The 13073-nt window shown below is 46.5% G+C and overlaps 1 protein-coding gene across 5 annotated transcripts in view; it reads right to left on the bottom strand.

Moving 5' to 3' along the window:
* The window catches only part of PDE1C (phosphodiesterase 1C), a 483269-nt gene extending 471936 nt beyond the window's left edge, over positions 1-11333 (bottom strand). For 2 of the 5 annotated variants that reach the window (XM_074340964.2, XM_074340965.2), the window contains exon 1: positions 9841-11333. In XM_074340964.2, the coding sequence (XP_074197065.1) occupies positions 9841-10150 (310 nt within the window). In that variant the 5' untranslated portion in view covers positions 10151-11333. The remainder of the gene's footprint in view (positions 1-9840) is intronic. The other 3 variants (XM_074340967.2, XM_074340968.2, XM_074340966.2) reach the window with 2 other exon arrangements.
* Between the last annotated feature and the right edge of the window lie 1740 nt (positions 11334-13073).

The raw sequence follows: 13073 nt of genomic DNA, 5'->3' as shown, positions 1-13073 counted from the left end.
ATGGAGTCTGACTCTTGGCAGGAGGACAGGTGGCCCCCACACAGTGTGTGGTGCCCGGTGGCCACTGTTCTCAGGAGTTGGACCCCCAAGGAAGGGTGGGAAGACATGGATGGCTCTCCAGCCAGGGTGGAGAGGGCCCTGCAGGCTCTGGCTGAGCGGTTGCGGGAGGAGGAGAAGGCTACAGCCAGCCACGTGGGCTGGATGTTCCTCATGGCCTTGAGTCTCAACACGGAAAATGCGCTTAATGAAATAGCCCAGGTGTCCCGGTTGGAGGCGCTGGAAGCTCCGGTCCGCCTGTTAGAAGAGGGGCCCCAAGGTGGAGACTCTGAGGCAGAGGCAGAGGAAGCGAGTGGAGACAATGTAGCTCCCAACCCCCAAGCCCCGCCAATCTTGAAGCAAAGGGTAAAACGTGAGCAACCTTTGGGCCCGTTGCTGCCGGCAACCCAGCTATGACTGAGTTCACAACCTACCCCCCTTACACTCCCACTGAGTTGCAGGAGCTGGGGAGGCGGTACAGACAGCGCCCTGGAGAGCCAGTCTCGGCTTGGCTACTACGTTTATGGGATGAGGGATGAGACAACATTCTCTGCTCCCCAGGCGAGGTGGAAAAGCTAGCCTTAGTGACAGTGCATCTGTCCCTGCGACAAAGGTTACAGAACTGCCAGAGGTTGGCCCAAAACCAGGGCAACCACTCTCTAATGGCATGGCTCACTGCTGTGGTACGCACCATATGGGGACAGGCTGGTGAGCTGTCAGACACTGTGACTCAATGGCAGTCATATACGGAACTTACGCAAATCATCCGTGAAATGGGTTATGAGACATGCTATTTTCAACCTTAACATGCAGGGGCCGGATGACGAGCTTTTTACAGCCAGCATGAGAGATCGGGTTTTGGATACTGCACCTGCGAGTGCTTTTGGATCCTTGGTTGCCATTCTTACGCCCTATGTGGGGCAACGGACCCATGAAGTTACAACTGCCATGGCCACCCTACGGGATGTTGAAAGCCGGAGGCGAAGGAAGTTAAGACAGGAGTTCTGTGCAGTTGAGACCTGGAAGCCCAAACCAAAGGTAAAGGGGCGAGGTCGCGGGCCTCAGAGTGTAACACGTGCACAGATGTGGCGTGATCTCGTGGCAGCAGGGGTTGATAGGAAGAAAATAGACCAACAACCCAATGCACTCTTGTTGGAACTTTGGAAACAGTTGCGTCCGGAACAACAATTCCAGAGAAGCCTAAAGGAAAAGTCTGGGAAAACATGACTCATGTCCCTCCAGGACTTCATGCAACCTCTTGAGGCCGACTTCTTCCAGCTTGATTAGTGGTGGGGCCAAGATACCTGGTCAGAGGGGATGAGCAGGGACCGGAGGCCCCATGTGGAACTGTCCATACATTGGTCCCCTTCTAATGTGCAGAGGGTTTTGACCCTAGTTGACACTGGTGCAGACTGCAGTCTCCTTTATGGGAACCCAGAACTGTTCCCCGGACCAGCAATCTGCATTGATGGCTACGGGGGAAAGACCGTGACTGTGAAAGCTGTTTCCTTACCACTGGGTATAGGAAGGCTCCCTCCTCGTACCTACAAGGTTTATGTCTCCCCCGTTCCGAAGTATATTCTAGGGGTGGACGTGCTACATGGCCTCAGCTTACAGACGTCAGTAGGAGAGTTCTGTCTCCGGATCCGGGTAGTGAAATCGGTGACACGCAGGCATGCTCATCACCCTCCTCAAGTGTTGCCACGGCCCCGGCGCGTGGTTACAGTGAGACAGTACCGCCTGCCAGGAGGGCAGGAGGAGATTGGTCGTACAGTATTGGAATTGGAGAAGACACATATTGTGAGGCCAACGCACAGTCCCTTTAACTTCCCAGTATGGCCTGTCAAGAAGCCAGATGGGACCTGGTGAATGACTGTGGACTATAGGGAGTTAAATAAGGTGACACCACCCTTGCACGTGGCAGTGCCTTCAATACATGATTTGATGGATCATCTGACTGTCCGCCTGGGAACATATCACTACGTAGTGGACTTGGCCAATGCTTTTTTCTCCATTGACATTGCACCCAAGTGTCAAGAGCAGTTTGCTTTTACTTGGGATGGGCAGCAGTGGACTTTTCCAGTCGTTCCACAAGGATACTTGCAGAGCCCCACTCTCTGCCACGGGCTCATGGCCCAGGATTTGGCACAGTGGGATCACCCATCCTCTGTGGCCTTGTTTCATTATGTTGATGCTTGTCGTGTAGATTATGAGGCGAGACCCTGGAGGGGTGAAGTGTGGGGACAGAGTCCCAGAGAACAGTTTCCAGGCTCTCGGCCTCACGTGGCGAGGTGCTGGCTCAAGTAGCGAATGACCATCAACTGTGATTGGTTGGACATAAGCTGTAACCGGTTAGCCAATTGGCTACTGATGTAACTGCAGGGCTGCGTTGATTGGTTGGTTGGTTGGTTGGCAGGTTGGCAGGCAGAGAAGCAGACAGCGGATTGCGGATCGTGTGGGTACTACTGTGTGTGTCTCCCCCGGCCGCCAGAGAGAATATAGTGGTATGACTCCCCTATCTATGGCTCCGTGGGTGTTCCTTTTTGACCTAGCCATATCCTGCGTTCTTATGTGGGGATCGGGACCAGAGGCCCCACAGGCCGCCCCACATGACACTGACCCAGCCCAAACGTTCCAAAGGACCAAAGCTCTGGGCCTCTGATGAGCCACAGCCCCGCAGAGCAAAGCCCACCCCACCTCAGGGCCTTACATTCCAGCCAGGCTGGACGCTTTCACCAGGAGCCAATAGCCGCTGGAATAGCCAGTTCTGGGATGCCATACCAGCACCAGGAAGAAAAGCTCAGAGGCACCCCGCAAAGCTGGTGCAAAGCTTGAGTAAATCCTAGATCTGACTGACTTCCTTTAAAAAGTGACAACTTTTTTTAAGCAATGACAACTGGTTAGCCCGAGTTTTAATGAACTTATACTAAAAATGCCCCACTACTGCTAATAAAAATCACACATTGACAAAGACAGTCAATCTGTCGATTTATTTACTGATTATATTTAGACCACAACATTAAAATAATGAAAGATAACTATAAAATGTGCTGCCGGAAACTTTTACGGCATTGTTGTCTTCTTCACAAACTCTTTGTTCCCACAGCAGCAGCATGTTGGCAAAATGTTTTCATCATCCTTAAGTTTCTGATGTCTCGGGCAGTTCGGCACAGTGCTTGAGACCTGGGTTCAAATCCCATAAGATCCCTCTATAACAAGGAAATAACTACGGCGCTTACTTCATAGTGTAATGCTGATACGTAAGGATGCTCAGAACAGTGCCTTAGCACATAGTAGGTGCTCAATAAATGTTGCTATTGTTCCTGTGCAATATAATGATTGATTTTTTATCCACACTTTTCCAGTCAAAATATATACATACTGTTTGCTTTCCAAAAACATCATTACAAAACAAGATTCAGAATAGGAAGATAAAACAACACATATATTTCAAGACTAAGATTCACCTTTTCTTCCAGAACAGAGGCTTTTTTTCTGAAGAAGGTCCCCTCAAATGAGTAACATTTCTTGTCTCCTGGTCTAGAAGAAGATGCCCAGTTGTTAGCATATCAAAGTCCAGGGACTAACTCAGTGGCATCCCAAACTACAGCCAGACAGGGTTTGAAAAATAAAGAAAACTCTTTTTCCAAATAGCCCTGCCATGCAATCTTCAAAACAACACAGAAACGAGGTCAACTCGACTCTTGGAGCATTTGGGCTGCAGGCAAAACCCACTGCGATACCAAGAGGGATGAAAAATAGATTATGTATGTACTGATCTAATGGTTCCTTTTTCCCATTGTGTCTGAAATTTTATTGAGGTCTGTTAGGAAGATCTGACATCAGTAAGGGAGCCCAGCACTCTCGCTGGCAGGAAAAAATGGCAACATGATGAAATCCTCCTGAAATCTGTAAGCTGGGAACCAGGAGGTATTAGTGGGTAAAGCTTGGAGGAAAGAGTCTGTTACTGAATTTGGACTCAGGGGATGGGGTTTCCCCATTAGCAGCTCCATGCAAATCCAGTTCTGCATCTTTCTAGTAGTGTGTGGAGGGCATGGCTGGCATGCACCATTTCTAGACACTTCCAACACAGCTGGGAGACTAAAGAATATTCTTGGAGTAGCTAAAGGAATAGTTGAAGAATATGGGAATATACTTCTTACTCAGTATTTCTGAGGAGGGTGTTAACTACCCAACCTTGAAGGCAGATGAAAACTAACACACACACACACACACACACCACTGTCTAGATTAAACAGTTCAAGTAAATTACAGACAATATAACATTAAAGATGACATAAGTGGGTGGGATCTGTGTCCTCGCCCAGAAGTGGGTAACCCAGAGCCCCAAGCCTCTAACACCAAATGAACTACTTTGGGTTTTCTCGCTTGCTTCCCCTCTGCCTTTAGACTTTCTCTGGTTCTACACCCCTCTCGTCCTTACCTTCCTTACTAACTGTTTTATTTCTACTGAAGAATCATCCTGTTATTATGGAAAGAGAACTGACTAGAAATCAGAAGATGTCTCTTCTAGCTCTGCCATCCATTGGCTGTGGGACTCCAGGAAAGATACCTGCGTCTCTGATCTGTTTGTTTATCCGTAGAGATAACCAGTATTTACTGAGTGGTTATCATGTCCCAAGGCAAGTGCTAAGTGTCATAAATTACCTCATTTAGGTGAGGTCAATACCACTTCCATTTCCACATAAGTAAATGGGCTCCAGAGAAGTTAAGCTCACAGCCAGGACATATCAAAGCCAAGGATTAAGATTCCAGAGCTTCTTTCTTTCCCTGGCACCATGCTTCCTGGAAGAATTAATAATGGGCCACCTGAAAGTCTAACTAACAGCAAGTGATCTAGGATAAAGCATGTCATCAATAATAAATAAAAAGTTGATTTAAATTTCCTTTATTATAGGGAACAATAAGGCCATCTGTCCTGTCTACCTCAGAAAACTGTCCTAAAAATCAAATGGTAAAGAGATTTTCTAGGGCCATTCTAAACTGTAAAGTGCTGTACAGAAATGTGGCATCCTTCCTAAGTCCCCCACCCACCAGGGGCAAATGCAACACTGGTGGCTCAGGGACAGAGAGGTTACTCAACTCTGCCCTGAGATGAGACTGGCTTTGGCAGCCAAGACTCTAGTAAGTACCAGGAAAGAGAATCCCAGGAAAGTGGTTCGGACACTTCTCAGCCTTCACAGGACCCTGGGGCCCTGATGGCCTCTGCAGGGGGAAGATAAAGGGGGGTGGCAGTTCCTGGAGGTAATGCTAAATCCACAGGAGCCCAGCGCATGACAGTCACATGTCTGTTCTCATTAGTATTGCCTGGTGCTAACCTAAGCTTTTAGAAGGCTGCTTGTGTCGGTTTAAATTAACTCAGAACAGAGACACACCTTAGGAGATGCTGTGAGGGCTGAAGATGAAGATACTAGGGGCATCTCTACTTCACCCATCCACCCTCTCATCTTTAAAACAATGAGGGTGTTGTTTTGTTTTCACATTAATCATCAGCCCTTTGAATTCAGCTAAAATCTTCCAAAAACAATTAATCCCAAAGTAAAACCATCACTGATAAAGAATCAGAATTATCCTGACATTTTAGAGAGTGGTCCTAAGAAGCAGAGAGATGGGGTAAATGAAAGCTCCCTTGAATCCAGTCTCTCCCCTCCACAGCATCTGTCAAGATCCCAAATCAAGAATGCCATAAAGGTTAACACAATACACCTAAGAACAGGGTTCCTTCTAAGAGGTTTCCATGCATTGACCAGTGGTTTTCAAAGTGTAATCCCTTGACCAGAACTTGTTAGAAATGCAAATTCTCAGGTTGCTTGCCAAACTTACTAATCAGAAACTCCAAAGGTGAGGCCCGGGAGTCTGTGTTTTAGCAAGACTCCAGGTGACTTTGGTAGTAACAGAATCACCTGGAAAATTGTGGGTTAAAATACTAAGACCCCATACTCAACAAGCCTGGGCTTCTGGAATTAGCTCTCTAGGTAATTATGATAAACAACAAAATTTGAAAACCACTGATCCTAACAAATGAAAAGACTGAGTTAGAGGCAAACAGTGGTGGAGGGATTAACAACCCACCACAGTGGTATAAACTTGACTTTAAACTGAAAACATCTGATCAGCAGCAACAGCAAGAAACATTATCTAAACCTAAGCAGAGCCTCCAAAAAATACCTTCCATACTTTCCCACTGAAGCCCTAAACTGCCCTTCTTTTTCTGTTAAATGGGTATATCAACTTAATGGTTAGTCAACAAGTTACTCGTTATTAAGTATGCCTTCAGGTGAGCATTTAAATAACCCAGTCTTCTCTCCTGTGAAACTGTCTATTGACAGTTAACTTGCAGGCCCCTGACCTTGAATCCAAGTGGTTAGAGGAAAAGTTTTCCTCCCTATAATGGTAACCTTATCAGAAGCCACAAAGGACTTAAATGAAAACCAAGAAGCAGACAATGAAATGAGGAAGACAACGTTCCAAGACCCCTATTTAACAAATATCGGTTGTATTTGAAACTACCTATTTCAGGACATGCCTTTCCAAATGTTAAAACAGCAGGACAAGAAAAGATGGGAAAGAAAGGGATACAACTGAAAAATTGAAAGATCCCAAATAATTTTAACACATATTATTAACCAAAAATCACTTGAATCAATAATATCAAAGTCTCTCCATATCTAGAGGAATTTCTAAGAAAAGCTGGGAGCCTCAGATAACCTACTGCGGATTATTACACAATGGACAGGAAGCTGTGGAAGGTTTTTTTGTTTCATATGGTTCTTTGTTTATTCTGAGATGTGCTTTTATTGAAAATGGATCAACCTGGTCCTTCCTTTCTACCACTGAGTGGGGCCCAAAAGCTCTGAAAAGAAACAAACATACAAAACAGCCATGCTTAATATATGCCAGGTCCCCACTTAGGTTTTGACACCGTATCTCATTTAATTTTCACAACAATATGATGAGTAGGGAACCAATCACCATCCTTAATAAAATAATTCTCAGCAGCTCAAAGCATTTAAATTTAGACGAGGAGAGACAGCTGGCCTTACTGGCCTGACTGCATCGTGAGTTTTACTTTCTCCTTAAGGTTCTCTGGCTTTAATATGACCACAGTCATATCCAAGGTGACTGTTTCTTCCTGAATAACCTGACCCCTCCTTCCCAGGAACAATGCACTTTGCCTTGGTTCCCCTGATCATAGATGGGACAAAATAAAACTCTCAAAGGACTTTCCCAAATAATAAACTAAAAGCCTAACAAATGGGAAATAAACACACAACACTGAAGTAGTGCAGAGAAGTGGATACGAATATAGTTCTAGAGCTAGACTATAGCTCTATAGTCTGTACTAGTTCTATACTAGTCCTACAGAGCCAGACTACCTGGGCCTAAAGTCTGCCTGTCATTTAGTAGCAGTGTGACTAGTTACGTAACCTCTCTGTGCCTTAATAGCCTCATGAGTATTAATGAAATCACAATGAAATTACGCATCCTACCATCTTATGAAATAGCATCTGGCACATAGCACACATGTATATATTCAGCTTGGCTTGCAAAGCACAAGTTTTAGTTTGCAGCATAGCTACTTTGCTCCTGGATTCACAAGTTCTGTGCTGTTCTATCTGATATGTGGAGAAATCCAATCTGGTCCAACAATGGGCCACCCAGCTTCACAGATGAGGGCAACTCACCTCAGTTTTTACAGATGATGAAACTGAGCCTCATCTACAATTCCAGCTATCTACACCCACCACACTTCAACTATTTAAGCTCAATACCATTTTTCTTTTTACAAAAAAAGAGTAAAATATTTAAAAATGAATAACTTTGCATAAGCATCCTAGGTGAAAAAAATGCAGAATGTCATTTTTAATTGGAGATGTTCTTTACGGGAAAATGAAAAAAAAAAAAGAAAAAAAAAAAAAAGAAAAATTGTACCAATTCTTGTATAATCAAAAAGTTAAAGTTAATAGTATTTCCAAGGTATATTCATCAAATTTAGAACAGAAATTAATTCAATGCAAATTCCTAGAAATTGATTTGCAGGTATTATGTGAGAATTAATTGCAACATCTGAATTTTCTGTCGACATCATCAAAAATGTGAGAAAAAAAATATGGTATATCTTCCATGAATGCATATATGTGTAACTCAATTGATATCACACACACAACACATTAATATTGAAGAGTTTCACAAAGGAATTCCATGTTTTATCCAATGTAACTATGATAGACCATAAGATTATATAAAAATTAATTTGCATCCTACACATTAGAAAATATTAAACCTCCAGGTAGTACTTTAATAATGTCTTACACTTGTACAGTACTTAGTGTTTACAGACCATTTTTATCTCCATAAGTTCCTTTGAAAATTATGGCATAAGAGATGGTGTAATTCTATTTGTACTCATTTTAAATGAGCAGATAGTACAGGCTTAGAAAATATACATCTCCGGTCCTAGATTACAGAACTGAGCAGAACTCAGGTATCCTGATTTCGGGTCTGGTTCACTCTCCATTAATACCACAAAGATACAACCCATGAGTGGAAAAAACTAACATATTTTACAATGACAAATCCCCCATTGCAAGGACAATGTGTGTATATCTTCTTTCCATTTTTGTTTTAAAAGGTTGTTTGAATGAAACAAGAACAAATAAAAGCTCGTGAGTAAACTCACAATATTTTTTACAAGAAAATTCTCAAGGGAATAAGGATACATGTATCCTTACCTCTCATGAGTCAAAGTGTAAGCCGATCCCCCTCCCCACCAACCCCATCTTTTTCTCCAGGGGAACCAACATTGCCCACTGAATCCACTGAACCCTCTTGAAAACTCAACAGACAATAGCAGTGAGCTCTACAACCTTGCTTGGGGTGAAGTAGGAATCCATGTATGAGAACAAAAGCCTAGTGTGAGAGATTTTTTAAATTACATGTACCCACGAAGGACTTTTCCTCCCGCGTATGCAAAATAGGACCTGCCCTATGAAATGGAGCCTTTGAATACATCAAACTAAATATTGAAAAGTTTCACTATTCCCTTCAAGTTCAGCTGAAGAAATTCAGAGATCTGGCTCAGGCATAATATTGAATATTTATTTGCATAGCACTTTACAGTTTCAGAGTACTTTCCACATGCATTGTGTCTAGTGAGATGCTATTATAATCCCTATGTCACAGATGATACAGTTGAGGCACGAGGACAGTATCCTGCCCAAGATAACAACGAAAGCAGCAGATGGAGACTCAGACCCACGTCTGACTCCAAATCTTGTGTGTGTTTTCATTTCTCCCTTGTTACCGATGCTAAAAATGTCTTCTCCCAACTACACGCCCCCAAGTCCCTTCAGAAAAGACTAGTTCAAATACTGGTTTCCCTCACACGTGGAACTAAATGTTGGACGAGCAGGAAATCTCCTGCCCTTTTCCCAGTACCCTGGGAGGAGACGGGAAAGTGCGCCTCCTTTATCCTGTTCTTTCCAAGACAACAAGGGAGACTTCTCCCCGTGGTGCCGTCGCCAGAACAAAGATGGGGACAGGATCCTTAGGGCTTTGCCAGCTACTGTTTAAACCCCTGTGAAATATGGTCCTTCTGAAATAACCCCCTATTGAACCAGAAAGGAGTTTCAACTTGTAAAAGAAGTTACTGGCAAGCGGACAGGAAAAGCGAAACCCCGTTGGGAGACAGAGCCCTCATTTCTCCCCCTGAAGGTAAAAAGTCCCCCATGGGTCTGCAGGCAGCAGCTGTCCGCGACCCCTCGCGTTGATAAGGAGACTTACCCATGGCGCTGCGGCTTCGGGGCAAGTCGGGCTGGCACACGCTGCCCGCCCGCTTCAGCACCGCGGACAGCTCCGGACTCGCCAACTTCGCTCTCCCTTCCAGGCTCCCCGCTGCGGGCCGAGCCTCCCAGGCTGCGGGCGGGGTGGGCGTCTCTCCACTCCCGCGTCCAAGCTTGCGGATCTTGGAGAAAGCGAATCGGTCTCTGCGAGCAGCAGGAGCAGCCGGTGGCACCTCGGGCTGCGGGGGTGACGAGTCCAACTGCACTACGGTGTTGCGGGACCGCGCCAACGCCGAGGAGACCGAGCCCATCTCAGCGGGCCGGGCTGGGCCCAGGTGAGCGGCCGTGGCTCCCCGTGGGACCCACACCCTTTGCCTGCCAAAGGCTTACTCCCTCCTCGCACTAAAGCGCCCCCAGAGGCTGCTCCGCCTCTGACCCCACGGGTTGCAGCCCCTCCTTGACGGAGGAGGAGGCTGCAGAGAGGGCTGCGCGCCCACCTCAGGTGGACGGATAACCCGGGCGGTGTCCGCGCCTGTCTGACAGTTCCGGGTGGATGGGGCCGGTTGGAGGGATCCGTGTGCACAGGTTGTCCGGGACTTCACTGGGGGTGGGGAGAGGGAGGGGCGTGGCATTAGCGAGGGATACTTTTGTATCTACTTTCTGCACTTGATTCACCTGGGACCAAAAGCCGAGCACGTCCTTCCTGCTCCTCCCGACACAGCTGGGCCGCCTCAGTCCCCCAGGAGGATGGAGGGATTCGCAAGCTGGAGGAGGAGCCTACATTTGTTTTCTTCTCAATTTCCCTTCTTAGAGCCAATATCATTACTTCAGGCTGTGCTTTCCCGGAGAATCCAGTTCGCAGGTCCCGAGGAAGGTTTGGTAATCCGTCTTCCCAGAGTGCCTCCCCGCTTGCCTCTCACCCTGGGCTCTCCCCTCTGTGGGAACCAAGGCTGCCCACCCATCCTGTGGGGGCTTGAGGCCAGAGAGAGCGGTGGCGGTGCAACAGAGAGCCAGCCTGGCTAGTTCTCTGCGCTGGTGCCATTACGTCCCAGGGGGTCTCATGACAGGAAGTCAGAGCAGCCCCCTGGCTGCTCATAAGCCCCCCTCCCTATTCATAAGGGTGTCCTGCGGGCTGTCTCCCTTCTCTGACTGCAGTGGAAAGGTGGTGACCCGACTGTGGGACCAGAAGCAGGGTGAGCAGCCTGGGATTACGTCCCAGTTACCATCCTGTTACCCAGAGAGGTCTTGCACATGCTAATACAGCCGGTTAGTGGTGGAACTGGGTCTTGTGTCTGAGACTCTCTCCTCTTTCTAGATCCAATATCCTATCCACACTGCTCCCCATTCCAAAAGTTTTCAGCATTTGTGACAACATGGATGGATCTTGAGAGAGTAATGCTGAGCGAAACAAGTCAGACAGAAAAAGCAGAGAACCATGTGATTTCACTGATATGTGGTATATAAACCAAAAACAACAAAAGAACAAGACAAACAAATGAGAAACAGAAACTCATAGACACGGACAATAGTTTAGTGGTTGCCAGAGGGTAAGGGGGGTGGGGGGGGAGGTGAGGGTAAGGGGGATCGAATATATGGTGATGGAAGAACTGACTCTGGGTGATGAACATACAATGGGATTTATAGATGATGTAATACAGAATTGTACACCTGAAATCTATGTAATTTTACTAACAATTGTCACCCCAATAAATTTAATTTAAAAAAAAAAAAAAAGTTTTCAGGCATTGGATAAGGAAGCAAGACGACTGTGCAATACACAGCACAACTAAGGTTGGAATATGGGATAGGACAGTGACTTTATCAGGGACTCCTCAGCTGGCCTGAGCCCCAACCTGGCCTCCTCCTCATTCAGTGCCCAGCACCCTTTTTATGACAGCATGATATGACTCTGGACACTGTTACCTGTAAAATGGCTACAAAAGTATGTAAAGTAGTATTATGGAGGTGGCTTCCAGGTCAACAAACCCCAAGATGGGAAGAGAAGGGGGGAAAAAGGTTTTAGAATCCTCGACAACTAGTATTTAGAGTAGCGACAAGTCAGGCGATTAGCTGGGATGGGACGGTGTGGGTCCAACACAGCCTCCTGTCCTGGGCATCGTTTCCTGTGTGGTGGGCAGAAACTGAAATCCTAGTCCCCGAGCTAACATTACACGGAGGACCGCCACCATTTAGGGGACTGCACACCATGATCCCCACACCCTGCAAGGACCATGGGGAGTATCCTCATGCAACCCAGCTTCTCATGGCAGGAGAAAGGAATGCAGCAGGGTCCACCCAGCCATGTGTTTCTATGGCTACAGTAATTTTTTTATAATTTTAATCACCTTTTATTCTTGCCTTGCTTACCTGGTGGACAAGTGGGCCCTGCTAGAAATCCTCAGTCTCGGCAAAGGACCTTTTAGAAAGGGAGCTCCCTGGGCAGACAGTTCCTATCCTTGCACCTCGACTTCTCTGCAAACCTGCCCTAGGCATCGTTAGCAATGATATAAAGGTGGACATGGAACGAGGTAAGATGTTGTGGACCTACCCTCAGTGACCTATTCCACTGGCTGAACATACTGGGAAATACATAAACGTAATACTTCTGAATGGGATGGTGAAGGGCTGCTACCCTAAGCCCTCAGAGTCCCCCCTCCACACTGGCTAACCCAGGCCTTTCCCCAGGACACACACACACACACACACACTCCTCCAGGAGGGAGGCTCAGCTCAACTAAGAGTTTGGTTATTGACATGGCTGCTGATAATCAGACTCTCCCAGTTCTGTCAGGGGAAGACAACAGCCTAGGAAACTGAAACATTCTTCCGCCTCCTTCTCCACTTGGATTTTTTTTTAATGGGGCTGTGTATGGTCAGCTACAGCCTGGTGAGAGGAAGCTCCTAGAGATATGCCAGCTGTGGGCAATCTTGTTCTCATGGCCCTTGCCTGCCCTCTTATTGGCCTCTGACCTCATCTATCAGGGGCAGGAGAGCTCCCTCCAGATTTCCACCAGTGGGTGCTCAGCACGGTGTGCATTGAGGGCCACTGGAAAGTTCTGAGTCACCCATCAACATCCTGTGAGGATGTCACCAATCAAGTGACTTTGGATCCCAAAGGTTTTACCCTTGACAACGTTGAATTTTCCCTGTGCCCTATGCTCCTGGAAAACGATGAAGGCGGAGAAAGTTCCCCACCCTTTCATGTCCCAGAAGACAGCTTACTACAAACAAACA

This window comes from Rhinolophus sinicus, chromosome 4, assembly GCF_057876585.1.
Source record: "Rhinolophus sinicus isolate RSI-liver-muscle chromosome 4, RSI-T2T, whole genome shotgun sequence".
Classification (NCBI taxonomy): domain Eukaryota; kingdom Metazoa; phylum Chordata; class Mammalia; order Chiroptera; family Rhinolophidae; genus Rhinolophus; species Rhinolophus sinicus.
This window is presented reverse-complemented; position numbering and strand designations above follow the sequence as displayed.